General features: G+C 41.2%; 1 protein-coding gene across 2 annotated transcripts in view; it reads right to left on the bottom strand.

The window, feature by feature from the left end:
- The window catches only part of ZMYND11 (zinc finger MYND-type containing 11), a 69,750-nt gene that overhangs the window by 11,146 nt on the left and 43,016 nt on the right, over positions 1-15,588 (bottom strand). For both annotated transcript variants that reach the window (XM_075827412.1, XM_075827413.1), the window contains 7 exons: positions 10,803-10,895; positions 8,881-8,968; positions 6,545-6,600; positions 4,364-4,441; positions 3,511-3,629; positions 2,396-2,603; positions 9-74 (listed from right to left, as the gene is read on the bottom strand). In XM_075827412.1, coding sequence (XP_075683527.1) covers positions 9-74; positions 2,396-2,603; positions 3,511-3,629; positions 4,364-4,441; positions 6,545-6,600; positions 8,881-8,968; positions 10,803-10,895 — 708 coding nt within the window. The remainder of the gene's footprint in view (positions 1-8; positions 75-2,395; positions 2,604-3,510; positions 3,630-4,363; positions 4,442-6,544; positions 6,601-8,880; positions 8,969-10,802; positions 10,896-15,588) is intronic.

Here is a 15,588-nt window from a genome sequence, read left to right as displayed (position 1 = left end):
GGACTTACTTCCTTCTTGGGTTCTACATTCTGGTTGCGACGGCCCTTTTTGGCTCTTGGTTCCTGAGTTGCCTTCTGCTTGAAAGATTATAAGGATACAAAGTCAATGTAATCCTGCTAACATTGAACAGATTTCAAACATGCTTTTCATCCTGCAGAAATATATAGCGACAAGATAATCTTTAAATTGTGCAGAGCTTGTTGACGTTCTGTTTATAGCTAGTCTGGGTCTCAATTAGAAAAGCTGTAGGAAACAATTCACAGACTTGTCTTGTTGCCCAGACAATATATCTCTTTATGTCTGCGGGATCTAGGACAAATTGTGAAGAGGTTGTGTGAGGACTCCAGGTGTACTTTAGGTGATCTGTCAGTTCTGGAGCCGGGTGTAGAGTTCTATAAATATCAGCATAAATTACATTAATAACATAATCACAGCAGCCAACTCAAAAGCACGAACAACATAAATCGCTTTATTTGTATGTATTGCAGGGGTGTAAAAATGAACTGGGACAAGGTTTGTTTTTTGCTTAATTATGATTTTGTTTATTAAAGAAAAATAAAAGTTTCACATATTAATAACATGATACATCATATGGCATGAAAAACTTGTATCCACTATTCTTTCTGAAACTATGTTTTACCTATACACCGGATAGGTGATAAATGCTAGATTGGTGGAGGTCCCACTGCTGGGACCCACACCGATCGCCAGAATGGGAGACACCAATCCCCATAGCCACAAGACCTTGGCTTGGAGGAGTTAAAAATGGAGCGGCAGGCGGGAATGCGCCCTGCCGCTCTAATCAAAGTCTACGGCACTGAATGAAACAGCCGAATGTTCGGCTGTTTCTGTCAGTGCTATGGACTCAGTGAAGCGACAGGGCGCATGCCCGACCGCTGCTCAATTCAAACTCCTCTGAAGCGACGTCTTGTGGCTGTGGGGGATGGTGGTCCTCTACCCCTTTATCAAGTCAATTTCTCAATTACTTGAAGGGGTTGTCGGGGTTAGGCTCTGTTCATATCTGAACTATGGCTTCAGTTTATAACAGAATCCATGACACTGTGCACAATCCATCATACGACGGATCCAAACGATGCCCGACGGACCTCACTGAATTATAGTTGGCTCTATTGGTGTTCCGTCATTTTAACTTCAAGAGCAGTGCTGCATGCTGTGAACAGAAAGCGACGGAAACCTCAACAGGGCCCTCAACGTAAAGTGTAAACAAAGATGTGAACAAAGTCTTAGAAAACCCATTCTGCAATATCTTACAAGGGAATTCTAAATTTGATAGAGAAGACTTGTTAAAATCCTCATCTATTAGCCAGAGCGGAAAGTTTCTCTCTTTCTCTTGTCCATGCATGAAACAGACAGGCCATGTAATTCTTTATTTCTCCAGTGGTGATGCTGCAGGGGAATACAACACCTTGCTGGTGGGTTACCCCACAAATTACAGCTAATCTCTGGGGGTAATATAGAAAAAAAAGTAGTATTAAAGTGCCTCTGAGAGACTAAATACTTTGGCTGGGAGCAGTTGACAGACACGACTATGCTCACAATGCCCCTCCCAAATTTTTTTAGTTGGATAAAAGCACAGTGTATAACCTCTAAAGACAATTAAAGTGTAACCATAGTTTCATTTTTTTTTTTGCCCATGAATCAATAGTACATGCAGATATAAGAAACTTAGAAATATATCTTATTACAGATAAAAATGCGTCTTTTTTCACTTATCAGACTCCTCTCTTTTGCCCCCTTGCCTCATGCACTGATTACTAACTCACAATTCACTGGTAAAATCCATCTTCACTGAGGCAGTGATGAATAAGTATTATCAACTGACTGACAGTAAAGCACTTACTAGAAGCAGTATGGAGATTACACAGCAGTAATTAGCCGTGTAGCTGTGAATCCAGCACTGGGGCGAGATAGAACCATTACTAGAAGCAGCAGCGGTGTCTCGGTGTATCTTCCTCCTCCTCCTCTCTCCTAAGACTTCTATGGGTAGCAGCTGTGATTCAGTAAGATGAATCTTTTTTTCATCTCTGCATCACTGAATACAGATTTTAGCAGTGAATTGAAAGTGATGGGTCAGTGCATGAGCCAGGAAGGGAGGGAGGCATTTTTCTCTAATAAGATATATTACAAAGTTTTTTATATTCGCTTATACTATTAGTTTATGGGGAAAAAAAAATTAAACAACGGCTACACTAAGTCTAATAAGTAGAAATTAAAAGTACAAATTGTCCATACCACACTGGCAGTAACTGTACTAACCAGTCAATGCACCCCAATAAATACTGTATGACTAACTGCTGCTATATTCTCTCGAAGGTCTTGTTGACACTATTGTTAAAATACTGTACCATAAATGTTCTTATTGCAACCCACTTGCCTGTTCATTACTAGTAGATGAGATACTTGATTCTGCTTCTTCCTCCCCCTTATCTTCTCCTTTGGATTTCCAGAACCGGCCTTCACGTAGGAAGCGTTGGTGCAGCTGCATTTCATCACAAGCTTTTTTCCAGCCCATGCTGCGTTTTACATGGAGCTTATGTACATTAACAGTAATTTCCTGAATATTCTCTGATGGAATCCAAGCCCTGTTTTAGAATGGCAGTTTTACCAATCGATCACTGGGTAGTAGACCTCAATTTTTGTCATAAAGCACTGAACTTATAATGGGGTACAAACAATAGCAATACAGTCCTATTTTTTTCCATTTTCTAACCCTCTATAGATACACACACATGTCATAGGAGGAAGGCAAGTCTTCGCCAAGTATCTCACTTGCTACTAAAAGTTGGGGCCAACATGTTAAAGTTTACTGCTTTGAATCTATGAAGTTGTGGCCCCTGCATTGTTTACACAAGCACAGAGGAATGTCTGTATGGGCAGCTGTGCTTGGTGCTGCAGCTCAGTCCTATTTAAGTGAATGGGACCTAGCTGTAGTACAGAGCACAGCCACATTTGTATGTACCAGGTACAGGAGCCGTGACTGTGCAATCAATGAAGAACCCCTTCACCCTGCCACGTGGGGATCCCGGGAGTTGGACCTCCACCAATCAAACATCGATGGCCTATGCTAAGGTTAGACCATCAATGTTTAAAGCCTGGAAAAAACTTTTTTGATGCAAGGAAGAAACATTGCTTTATTAGAGGTCTATGCTCAAGATCTGTGATTTATCCGTAGCCTGAATAATATTAGACATAATCTTTGATACATCATTGCTTGTTACCACAACCAATGTGTGTAAGGAATAGATAATAAAACGGGCCATTTACTGATATTTTACTTATGTAGTCTAATAGCATTTACTGTTGTAGAAAACAGGTCAATTGTGAACCATAAAGAAATGACCTCCGTGTTGTCAGATTCACAAATTAAAACGTCTACATTTGAACAACATCTGTTATTATACATTCTGGTTGCTCTCATTTTACACTATATATGAACGGGTTTTTATTTTATATTAATGCAAATTGACCCTTCTGTAATTATTTTGGTACCTTTGATGATGATGGCCAAAGAAACGAACATCCACTTGATTGTCTTCTTTCTGCATGATTTTAGCAGGCCAGAAGCCAAATCCCTTCATCTTGGCCCAGACCAGCTCATGATTAGGGATCTGTAACAAAATTAAGTTTATAATTAGATCTGCTAACAAAAATGCCATTGGTCAGTAAAAAAACAAAAACAAAAAAAAAAACAAAAACCACATACAAACTAGAAAATCAAAAAATAAAAGTGTCCGCAACTTTACATAAAGAACTATTTTTTCGGTTCATATTAAAGAGAAAAACTATAAAATAATAATTTGAACCTTATTCGTTAAGCTGGCCCGGCAATCAGCTGAGCGCCAGGGTTTAGAGAAGCCGCACCCGTAGTGATCAGCTGTTTTAATCGGAGGAAGCCTCATCCAATCATTAATTTCCCCTGCAGCGGGGGGAGTACCCTCTATGATGTCTCTAATAGACATATGAACAGGAGTTGTCTCAATGATACAACCCATTTAAAAATGTTTTCACACGTGGCATATTTGTTGGGGATTTCTGGTGTGGATTCTGCGACAATGTATGGTACAATAAAAGAAAACATGCGCACACGGTGATCAAACCCAAAAAACATCTGTACAGATTTTAGAGCACATGGTTTTTTTTGTTTTTTTACATAATGGCAAAATCGACATAATACATGTGCAATTAACCACAGATTTGTGGTCACTTTAACGGCTAAACTTTTCTGCCACAAGTGAATAGAGTGCGGGCACATACAGTACATCAATTATTTCTGCTATTTTGAGTAAATAAAATAGTTTTCACATTTCCTTCACTCAAGCAACGAGTTGATTTACATACGTACACATGGATAGCAGAACCAATTGTCAGGCCGAGCATTTGACAAATAAAAGCAATTTTTGCATAACTGCAGCTCATCCAACTGAAAGAAGAGAATACAAGTTATAAAACACTCGTTAGAAAGAATAAATTAAGGTTTTCTTTAAAAAAGACATACTGGGGTTAACAAGACTAGTACAAGGAACAAGCGCAAGAGTTAACCATAATAAACATCGGATTAGGCTCTGTTCACATCTGCACCGTGGTTTTCCCGCTTAGAACAGAAACAATACAGTGCGGATCTGTCTAATGATGGAAAGCACCAACGCCCAATGACTTATAAAGGAGTCCGTACACAAATGGGCACTAAAGAGTCCTGCAATCCAGGAAGTGTCCTGCATTCTACCAGGTTTTTGCTTCGAATGAAGGACAATACCTGGATTGCTGAACGCTTCAGTGCTCTTGTGCATACAGCGTCCGGTGGAATAAAAGCACTTCTTTATGGTTCACGATGGGCTGACTGGAGCAACATAGGTATATTTGAAAAACTATCATTCTTCCCTATATAGCCGTATTAGCAGACTGGGAGGTGACAATTTGATAGCAGACTCCATTTAAGAATAAAAATCACTATGTCAAGTTATTTTAAAAGCCTCAATAAGCTGTCCTTCAGTTACCCAAAAATACAACAACTTCAGTGTCAATGGTCTGCATGATTATAAAGTAACCAAAACATGAAGGAAAGTAGGGTGAGACCTGTCCTTAAAGGGGTATTCTGGCCTTAGGTGAAAAATGCTAGATCGGTGCGGGTCCGACTGCTGGGACACCCACCGATCACCAGGACAGGGCACACTGGTCCCCCAAGGCGTAAGAGGGTGGCTAGGAGGAGTTTGAATGGAGAGATGGCCGGGCATGCGCAGAGTCACTCCACTCAATGTCTATAAGGCTGACTGAAACAGCCGAGTGCGTGTTCGGCTGTTTCCGTCAGCCCCACAGACTTTGAATGGAGAGGGTCTGCGCATGCACGGCCTCTGCTCCATTCAAACTTCTCCTAGCTGCCGTCTTGCAGCTGGGGGAGGGGGGGGGGCATGTGCCCTGTCGCTCAATTCTAAGTCTATGACACCTACGGGAACAGCTGAGCGCTCGGCTATTTCCTTCAGTGCCGCAAACTTTGATCGGAGTGGCAGGGCACATGCCCAGCTGTGGCTCCATTTAAACTCCTCCTAGCTGCTGTTTTGCAGCTATCAGGAACGGAGTCCCCCAATCAGTGGTTATTCCAACAATTGGACTGCCACCGATCTAACATTTTCCACCTATCCAGTGGATAGGCGAAAAATGCTAAACGTGGGAATACCCCTTTCATAGGCCTGAATGGAAACATACCAAAGGAATGTTTTATTGTAATGACCATTCACAACATATTCTCATTTAGGTTATTTTCTGTTGCTTATATAGAGCCAACATATTCTGGCGTGGTTTACAGAAATGATCACTTCCATCAGTACGTGTCCCCATATGGGGCTCATAATCTAATTTACCTGTGTCAGACACATGCACAATCAGGCCAATTTCGTAGGTAGCCAATTCACCTATGTTTTTAGAGTGTATGGGGAAAATGGAGAATCCGTACAAAACCCACGTAAGCACAGGGAGAACATACAAACTTCATGCATGTGTTGTTCTTGGTCGGATTCAAAAGCAGGACCCCAGTGCGACCCTAAACACCACTAAAGTTTCCTAATGCAGAACACAGTGCAGAGACCCCTCAGTGCATTTACCAATGTCCTCAAGAAGAGACGGACTATCAATTAGACAGTTACAACTAAAGACACTGCAGTTTATATTGGTTAATAATCCTCTCAAACATGAGCAAATATTATATATGGTGAAGAACAATACCAGAATGTGTCCTTACTGTGGTCTGCAAAGAACTAGCAACAAGACTTGACTCATAAAGACGGGTCTCTAGCAAATTTGTAATTCCAATGAATTTTACCACGAAGATTGGTAGATCTTGGGATGGCACTTCTTATTTCAAGCAACTTAATGCATTGTATAGTCACAAAGGCAGTAAAGGAAGCCAAAGATTTGATGCTATATACTTCTATAATCAGTGGGAAGTCAGATGCATAAATGAGAATGGTAGGTACTGACTTTATCATGTGCATTCTATCATCCTGAATGACCCGGGCATTGCTCCGCTTACCTCATGACAAGTGTCCGTGTAGAGAACCTTTGCCACATCAGCCTGCTCACTGTCATCTGTGATAATTACAACACAGCACGTGTTAACCAATGTCTTATCCCAAGATCATGTCTGTAACATTATATTATAAAGCCATAAAATTGCTTCCAACAGGCACGGCACTTTTTCAGCTTTAAAATTGAAATGCAAACAATATGAAAGCATAAAATGTAGTTTCACAAATGCCCGCAAGGCCATGACTCTGGGCTTCACGGGCAGCTCTGTAACTGCAATGATTTGCTCCTGGCCTGGGGTGGCCTGAAACGATGGTGGGTCATCCTGGTGGCACTGGCAGAATGTGATGCTACTGGGCAGCTAGGACGACCTATAAAAATATTGGATTATCTTGCCTACAGCTTTAACATTGCAGCAAGCGTTGCCCTAGCTAATGGATTATATCTAATCTAATTTACCCAAGAGTGTCATCTAAAATTAAAGAGTCCTGCCTTCTAATTCCCGAGCGTGCAATTCATATGTACAGCTCTTTAAAAGCCATTGAGCAAGGCAGCAATTTCATTTCAGGATAAATATTAGGTTTATGGAGGATTGAATGTGTTCTTCTGGTTGGTTTGTACACCTGCTAATCTTGGTAACTAATTTACTGTACAGTAATCTGTACGGACTGTGGGAGGACATCAAGACTGATTTGCCTAAAGTGCATAGAAATAATCAGCCGCAATGTGTCTAAATGATCCCACCAGCAACAGAAGAGACTAAACTCTCCGATCAGAGAGTCAGTTTAACCTGTTAGTGACCGCCAATACGCCTTTTCACGGCGGCCACTAACGGGCTTTATTCTGATGCATATGCCTTTTTACGGCGCTGCATCAGAATAAAGTAAACAGAGCAGGGAGCTGTCAAATCTCCCTGCTCTCAGCTTCCAGAGGTAGCTGAGGGCTGGGGGCGTCCTTGCTCTGCCGGGTGAGATCGATATAAGTATCGATGTCACCCGTTTAACCCTTCAGATGTGGTGCTCAATAGCGAGCACCGCATCTGAGTGGCTTTGGAGAGAGGGAGGGAGCTCCCTCTCATAAGACACCCGGCGATAAGATCGCCAAGTGTCTGTGTCTCCGATGGCAGCCGGGGGCCTACAGGTCTGCCTGTAGTGAATGCCTGCTAGATCACGCCGGAGGCATGACCTAGCAGATGCCTGTCCGTTTTAAACAGTAATACAAAAATGAAAAACCCACTTTTTCCCCTTACAAAATAAAGTAAAAAAGTTACACATATTTGGTATCGCCGCACGGTGAATGCCGTAAAAAATTAAATAAAAAACGACTGAAAAATTGCTGTTTTCTGTGAATCCTGACTTTAAAAAAATGTGATAAAAAGTGATCAAAAAGTCGCTTCTACTCCAAAATGGTACCAATAAAAACTACGTCTTGACGCAAAAAAAAGCCCTCATACAACCGCATCGGCGAAAAAATAAAAACGATACGGCTCTTCAAATATGGAGAGACAAAATCAAATAATTTTGAAAAAAAAGCGTTTTTACTGTGTAAAAGTAGTAAAACATACGAAAACGATACAAATTTGGTATCGTTGCAATCATAACAACCCGCTGAATAAACTTATTGTGTTATTTATACCACACGGTAAAACGGCGTAGATTTAGGAGGCAAAAAAAGAGTGGCGAAATTTCAGATTTTTTTCTATTCCTCTCCCAAAAAAGTTAATCAATAAATAATATGTACCTCAAAACGGTGCTATTAAAAAATACAACTTATCCCGCAAAAAACAAGACCTTATACAGCTATGTCGACGCAAAAATAAAAACGTTATAGCTCTTGGAATGCGACGATGGAAAAACGTAAAAAATAGCTTGGTCATTAAGGTCTAAAATAGGCTGGTCAGTAAGGGGTTAAAAAATAAACGATTCCACGTGGCAAGTGCAAAGTGGCAAATGATTGGACATTCATGCCATACACATGTAAGCACGCATTTTTCAACCTGGCCGATCACATTTACGGCAAACAGAAGTCTGCCGTCGGCCATTGCATTCATTTTCTTTCAAATCTTTCTTTGAAATGGCCACTCTTTTTTTATTGCCGTCATGAACCAGCGATCCATATATGTTACTATGGTTGTTCTGCTCGTCATATTGAAGTGCACTGCAAATTGGCTGTATCACAGCTGCACTGCATTGGATCCATCTGTAAATGAGACACTCTCACGTCCCATAGAGAGGCAGAGGTGGCAGCAAAGCCCTGGTCTTAAATTTTTCAGTAACATCCTAAAAACGTGCCATTTTCAAGTAGATATTAGCTCTAGCTAGGATAAAAAATAAAAATCATTACCGCCATAAAAAATAATGGTGTTGTGCAGAAGAAGCTGAGCGTCGGCTTTGAACTCTTCGTAATTCTTATACTTTCCTTCAGTTACTTTCTGGGGAAGAAAAATGAAACAAACTAGTCAGGTTAGAGATTGGCAGGGGAGAAAACTGAAGTAATTTCCTTGTAAAGTAAAAAAAGGGAAATTGAAGCAGACCTTTTATTATACCTATTAATCCCAGGAGCCTTAAACATCACTATAACAATTGTAAGGAGGACTGTAAAGCAAGGACTATATTAAGAAAAGGGCTGCAATGGAAGGGTGTATTGTATCCATCATACGGTAAAACATCTTAAAGCTGATGTATATATGAGTGTGTGAGGAATATTTTGTCACTGGAAGTACTTACACTAATGCCTCCTATTTCCAGAAATAATAGCAGTCAGTTCCTGTTTAGTCTTAGCCATCATGCACAAGGTCATATTACAGCTCCATGTTATACAGATGCTCCATCATGCCGTATTATGGAGGTATTCTCCCCTGAAAGCATTCGTTCTAATACCTCCAACCCATGACCTGACGCACCGGCCCTGCAGCGCTGTAGTACAGAGCCGCAGGTAAATTTTGCTTCCCGCCGCATGGCCTCCTGGACACGACCTAAAGTAGTAGCTCACATAACTTGAACTTGGTAGATAAGAAACTTGTAGACTTAATTCCAGTTTCAGAGAACATTTCTTGGTTACTTTGCTATATGGTAAATTATAGTGTTTCTCGAACCCAGGCGCCCTGGAACCCTAACAGGTCTTGTATTGTGGATTTTCTTAATTATTCACTCTATCAGTAATTAGTACATGACATTTCTCGGTGTGAATCCTCAAGACATGACCTGCTGGGGTACTTTGAAGAATGGTTTTAGTAACCACCAGGAGCCAAACTTGCTCTCTTCTGCATCCCAAGTTATCTTCAAGTAACCGTGGAGAGTATAAACAACGGTGATGGCAGTCTGAGCTAGGCAGCGACTTATGTCCGTTTCTGAAGCAGGGCTCAAGAGTCGCGCGGTCAAGGGACTATCCAAAAAAACTTAAAGGGGTTGTCCAGTCCCTAAAAATTGATGGCCTATCCTCAGGACAGCCGCCAGTTAGCGGTTTTGAAGGGGCCAGAGTGCTTGTACGAGCGCTGCTTCCCCTTCATTCCGGTCACTGCTCACACTGTGAATCGCTGACACAGCAGTGGCGGCGGTTCACAGTATTACAACCTTCTCCCATAGAAGTGAATGGCTGTGATACTGTGAACCGCTGCTACTGTTGTGTCGGCGATTCAAAGTGTGAGCAGTAAGGGGAATGAACGGGAAGCAGCGCTCGTACAAGCGCTGCGGCCCCTTCAAAACAGCTTATCGGCGGAGGTCCCGGCAGTTGGACCCTGACCGATCAAATATTGATGGCCTATCCTGCCGATAGGCCATCAATTTTAAGGGACTGGACAACTCCTTTAAAATGCAACTGAATGTACCTGCAATAGTCCAATCTGTTGCAACTCGTGTGACAGGATTGGGAAGTTGACAGCTCAAATAAGAAAGGCAAGTGCTACACTCTGACTTTAGTAGCGCAACACCAGTTGAAGATAAGTGGCGCTACAATTGTTTAGCAACTTACCCCTAGCCTAAGAGCGAACGACATCTTTTCCATTCAGTTCTTTTTAAGGCTCCGCAGCAACTTTTGGTCACAGTAAAATCGTGGGTTATCACAACCATCCCACGACCACAATGTTTCATGTGATGGTTGTTATTCACACGTACATTTTACAGTCATATGCTTAATAATATTCTTAGTTTATGGACTTAATACTACATGTCTTGTCTGAGGGGGCAGGTAGACGTGGATTACTGTGCTGTCTCCTGTGTAGTTATGAACTTACGGGATTTGCTGACCATTTATATAGATATATATACCTCATTAATAGTGGAAACATCGATGGCTGTGTGCACCAACCGTCTGTACATGGGGTGTTTACTATCCTTTCCTTTCTTATTCAGTTCAATGGCCTAAAAAAGTAAAGGGTTTTATTTTAAGAGCTCATTTTTACATATGCAAATAGGATTCGGCAGTCTGGCCGCTATTATACAATCAATAAGTTATATAGTATAAGGCTAGGGCTCCACAGTGACAACTGGGAGTTACGATAAAATCATAGCATTGCCACCACTTTAATGTTTCCCTTTGGGAAATTGCAAAAAAAAAAACATATTAGACATCCGAGGAGCCCTAGCACAGACAAACAGCGTTTAACAGTTTAGCATCAACTACCATTTCTATTTATTGGGTCTAAGTGTTGCCTTTCTGCTGAGCAGAACATACAATTGACAAGCAAGCCTACAATAACACACGTAGCTAATAAGAGGTATTAGGCCAATTGTAGACGCCCAATGTTCTACAGAAATATAAACTCTAGGAATACTTGGATGTTTTCATGGGGATCATAAGTGGCATTTACACGAACATGAGAGCTGATAAAGGTTTCTCCATTGTAACAGCTTCCTGATGTGCGGATAAAGAAAACAATTAGATTTCTCTAGGATACTTTGGATAGTTATTTATGGACCTGCATAGAGAATATTGCGGTCCCTCTGCCTTGGTGTGTGTACTTTCCATGGATGTAACCTAGAAAGATACAATTGTTTATGTCAAATGCACATCAGGTAACGGCAATAGTGGAGAACCCTTTTAGGCTATGTTGAGATGTTTTAGTCAGACATAGAGAACATTAGAAAGTAAAAGTGGACATTATATTAGGCTCCTTGTGCCCGGTACTGGTGTCCATTTTGCAAGCACAAAATGGCTAACAATAAGTGCAGCACATTTACCCCGTCTATGATAACAGGTTAAACCATAGCTGGAAGCAAATGCAGTTTAACCCCTTTAGGACACAGCCTGTTTTGGCCTTCAGGACACAGCCTATTTTTTCAAATCTGACATGTGTCACTTTATGTGGTAATAACTCCGGAATGCTTTTACCTATCCAAGCGATTCTGAGATTGTTTTCTCGTGACATATTGTACTTTATGTTAGTGAAAAAATTTGGTCGATAAATTCAATATTTATTTGTGAAAAACTTCAAATTTTAGCAAAAATTTGCAAAAATTTGCATTTTTCTAAATTTAAATGTATTTGCTTGTGAAACAGATAGTAATACCACACAAAATAGTTACTAGTTAACATCCCCTATATGTCTACTTTATGTTTGCATCATTTTTTTTCACGTACTTTTATTTTTCTAGGACGTTACGAGGCTTAGAACTTTAGCAGCAATTTCTCATATTTTCAATAAAATTTCAAAAGGCTATTTTTTCAGGGACCAGTTCAGTTCTGAAGTGGCTTTGAGGGCCTTATATATTAGAAAGTCCCCATAAATCACCCCATTTTGAAAACTGCACCCCTCAAGGTATTCAAAACCACATTCAGAAAATATTTTAACCCTTTAGGCGTTTCACAGGAATTAAGGCAAAGTAGAGGTGAAATTTACAAATTTCATTTTTTTTGCCGAAATTCATTTGTAATAAAAAAAAATCTGTAACACAGAAGGTTTTACCAGGGAAACGCAACTCAATATTTATTGCCCAGATTCTGCAGATTTTAGAAATATCCAACATGTGGCCCTAGTGTCCTAATGGACTGAAACACAGGCCTCAGAAGCAAAGGAGCAGCTAGTGGATTTCGGGGCCTCCTTTTTTTAGGAATATATTTTAGGCACCATGTCAGGTTTGAGGCGGTCTTGTGGTACCTAAACAGCCGAAACCCCTCCAAAGTGACCCCATTTTGGAAACTACACCCCTCAAGGCATTTTTCTAGGGGTATAGATAGCATATTGACCCCACAGTTTTTTTGCAGAATTTAGTGGAATTAGTCTGTGAAGATGAAAATCACCTATTTTTCTGTGGAAACATAGAATTTTTTCATTTTTACAAGGAATAAAGGAGAAAAAGCACCCCAAAATTTGTAAAGCAATTTCTCCCGATTACGGCAATACCCCATATGTGGTCGTAAACTGATGTTTGGACCCACAGCAGGGCTCAGGAGGGAAGGAGCGCCTTTTGGATTTTGGAGCGCAGATTTTGCTGGATTGGTTTTCAGTGCCATGTCGGGTTTGCAACGCCCCGGAGGGACCAAAACAGTGTAAACCCCCCAAAAGTGACCCCATTTTGGAATCTACACCCCTCAAGGAATTTTTCTAGGGGTATAGTGAGATTTTGGCCCGTCAGGATCTTTTTTAGAGCTAAGGTGACCAAAAAACAGCGATTTTGGCGCTTTAAATTCTTTATTTATTACAGCGTTCACCGTGCGCAATAAATTACGTTTTAATTTATTCTGCCGGTCGGTACGATTATGGCGATACCATATGTGTATAGATTTTTTTACGTTTTGCAGCGTTTGCACAATAAAATTAAGTTTCTATAAAATAATTTATTTTCTGGGACACGCTATTTTGAGCCGTAACGTTTTTATTTTTTCGTCAAAAAAGCTGTGGGAGGTCTTGTTTTTTGCGGGACGGGTTGTAGTTTTTATTGGTACCATTTTGGGGTAAATGCGACTTTTTGATCACTTTTTATTCTATATCTTGGGAGGGGTGGTGACCAAAAAATAGCGATGCTGACAGTTTTCCGTTTATTTTGTTTGCGGCGTTCACCGTGCGGAAAAATTAACATTATAGTTTCATAGATTGGGTCGTTACGAACGCGGCGATACCAAATATGTGTACTTTTTTTTTTAACGTTTTCATTTTTTCCCTATAATAAATGACTTATTATAGGAAAACAAAACCTTTTATTTTTACACTTTTATAAAACATTTTTATTAACTTTTTTTAACTTTTTACACTTTATATTTTTGTTTATTAACTTTTCTTTTACTTTTTACACTTTCTTTTTTTGACCTGCAGCTCTGATCGCTGCTGGAATACATTACATTACCTAGGTAGTGTAATGTATTCCAACTGTCAGTGTGACGCCACAGTCACTCTGACAGTTGGTCTACGAGGATCAGCAAAGGCTGATCCTCATAGGCTGACATACATGGCAGACCTGGGGGCCGTTGTCTGGCCCCCGGGTGCCATCACAAGCATCAGAAGCCCCCACGATTGCATGGGGGCTGCTGATGCGCTACAAACCCGCTACATGCGGAGATCGCAATCGAGCCCCGCATGTAACGGGTTAATTGCCGAAATCAGCGGCGATGAGCCGCTGATCGGCAACACTGGAGAGTGTCAGCTGTCGGGGACAGCTGATCTCCAAGTTCCCGATGCACACTGTCGCCGACAGTGTGCATCGGGAACGGCACAGTGACTTTCTGTCACTCTGACAGGAAGCCTATCAGGACCAGCCGAAGGTTGGTCCTGATGGGCTTCTGTCCATGGCAGACCCGGAAGCCATTGTTTGGCTTCCGTTTGCCATACTAACTATCGGCAGACCCCGCGATTTCGGACGGGGGTCTGCCGATATGTTAGAAACCCCTAAAATTCGGCGATTGCACCCGATCGCCGAATTTAAGGGGTTAATGCGCCGAAATCAGCGGCAAAGGACCGCTGGCCGGCAAGAGGGGAGTGTCAGCTGTCGGCGACAGCTGACCTCCTGGTTCCCGGTGCACACTGTCGCCGACAGTGTGCACCGGGATTAACTCAGTAACTGTACGTCCTCGTGCGGGAAGTAACTTCCCGCAACGACGTACAGTTACGTCCTGGTGCGGGTAGGGGTTAAAGGGTCACCTCTACTAATAATCAGAAATTATTAAGCAAATCATAAAGAGACAAAATATATTGCTGCACTGCAGAAGAATAGGTCACTGAAAAAAGATATATTGTCCTCACTAACTCTTATCCATGAATAATACATGGACGGTCTTGTTTGCAGCGGCTCTCCGCTCTGTCTAATAGAAGGGTGTCCTGAGCGAGGATCCCCCTCTACGATGTCCATATGTCCTATATGGGAATGGAAAGAGGTTGTCTCAGTGAGACAAGCCTTTTAAGTGAAACGTTTCTGAACTCACATTATCAAAGCTTGATCTTGTCCGACCGTGCTAAAGCGGACCCGTGATCTCTCCTGTCGTCTATTTTAGTGAGTACTTGTAGTTCCATGAAATAACAATTCATTCTCTTAGATTTCTGTTGTGCCATTCCTCCTAGAAATGTATAAATAAATTGACAACTAGGTGGTAACATTCCCCTTGTCAAAGAAATGGGCGTGTCTCTACAGTCTTACTGTGTCAGCACTGATTGGACAGTGTCAGACTGTGTAGGGGCACACCCCCAACTGGTAACACCCAGCTGTCAATTTATCAATACATTTCTAGGAGGAATAAACAGAGGAATGGCACAACATTCAGGTCTAAGAAAAAATGCTCCATATTTGTTATATTATTGGGAATACAAGTATTTACTAAAACAGACATGTCAGGAGAGGTGGCAGGTCCTCTGACAAATTGCGGTAAGAATGACAGGAAGAATTTGTGCTCTCTGTCAAGGAGACATTGAAGGCTACAGTATTGATTCCACACTTTTATACTAATGGATAAATTAATAAAAACTGATTTTCTCATAATAAAATGTCAGCTCTGCCTTACTACATGACTTGTATAGCTTTGTCTTTCTCTACACGAATAATGAATCATTCTGGAAGGCCTAAGTGTCTCTATTCAGCTAGTGATTTTTATCATGCTTTCAGGTCTAATGAACACCAAGCAATTAGT

This window comes from Rhinoderma darwinii, chromosome 5 (assembly GCF_050947455.1).
Source record: "Rhinoderma darwinii isolate aRhiDar2 chromosome 5, aRhiDar2.hap1, whole genome shotgun sequence".
Lineage (NCBI taxonomy): Eukaryota > Metazoa > Chordata > Amphibia > Anura > Rhinodermatidae > Rhinoderma > Rhinoderma darwinii.
This window is presented reverse-complemented; position numbering and strand designations above follow the sequence as displayed.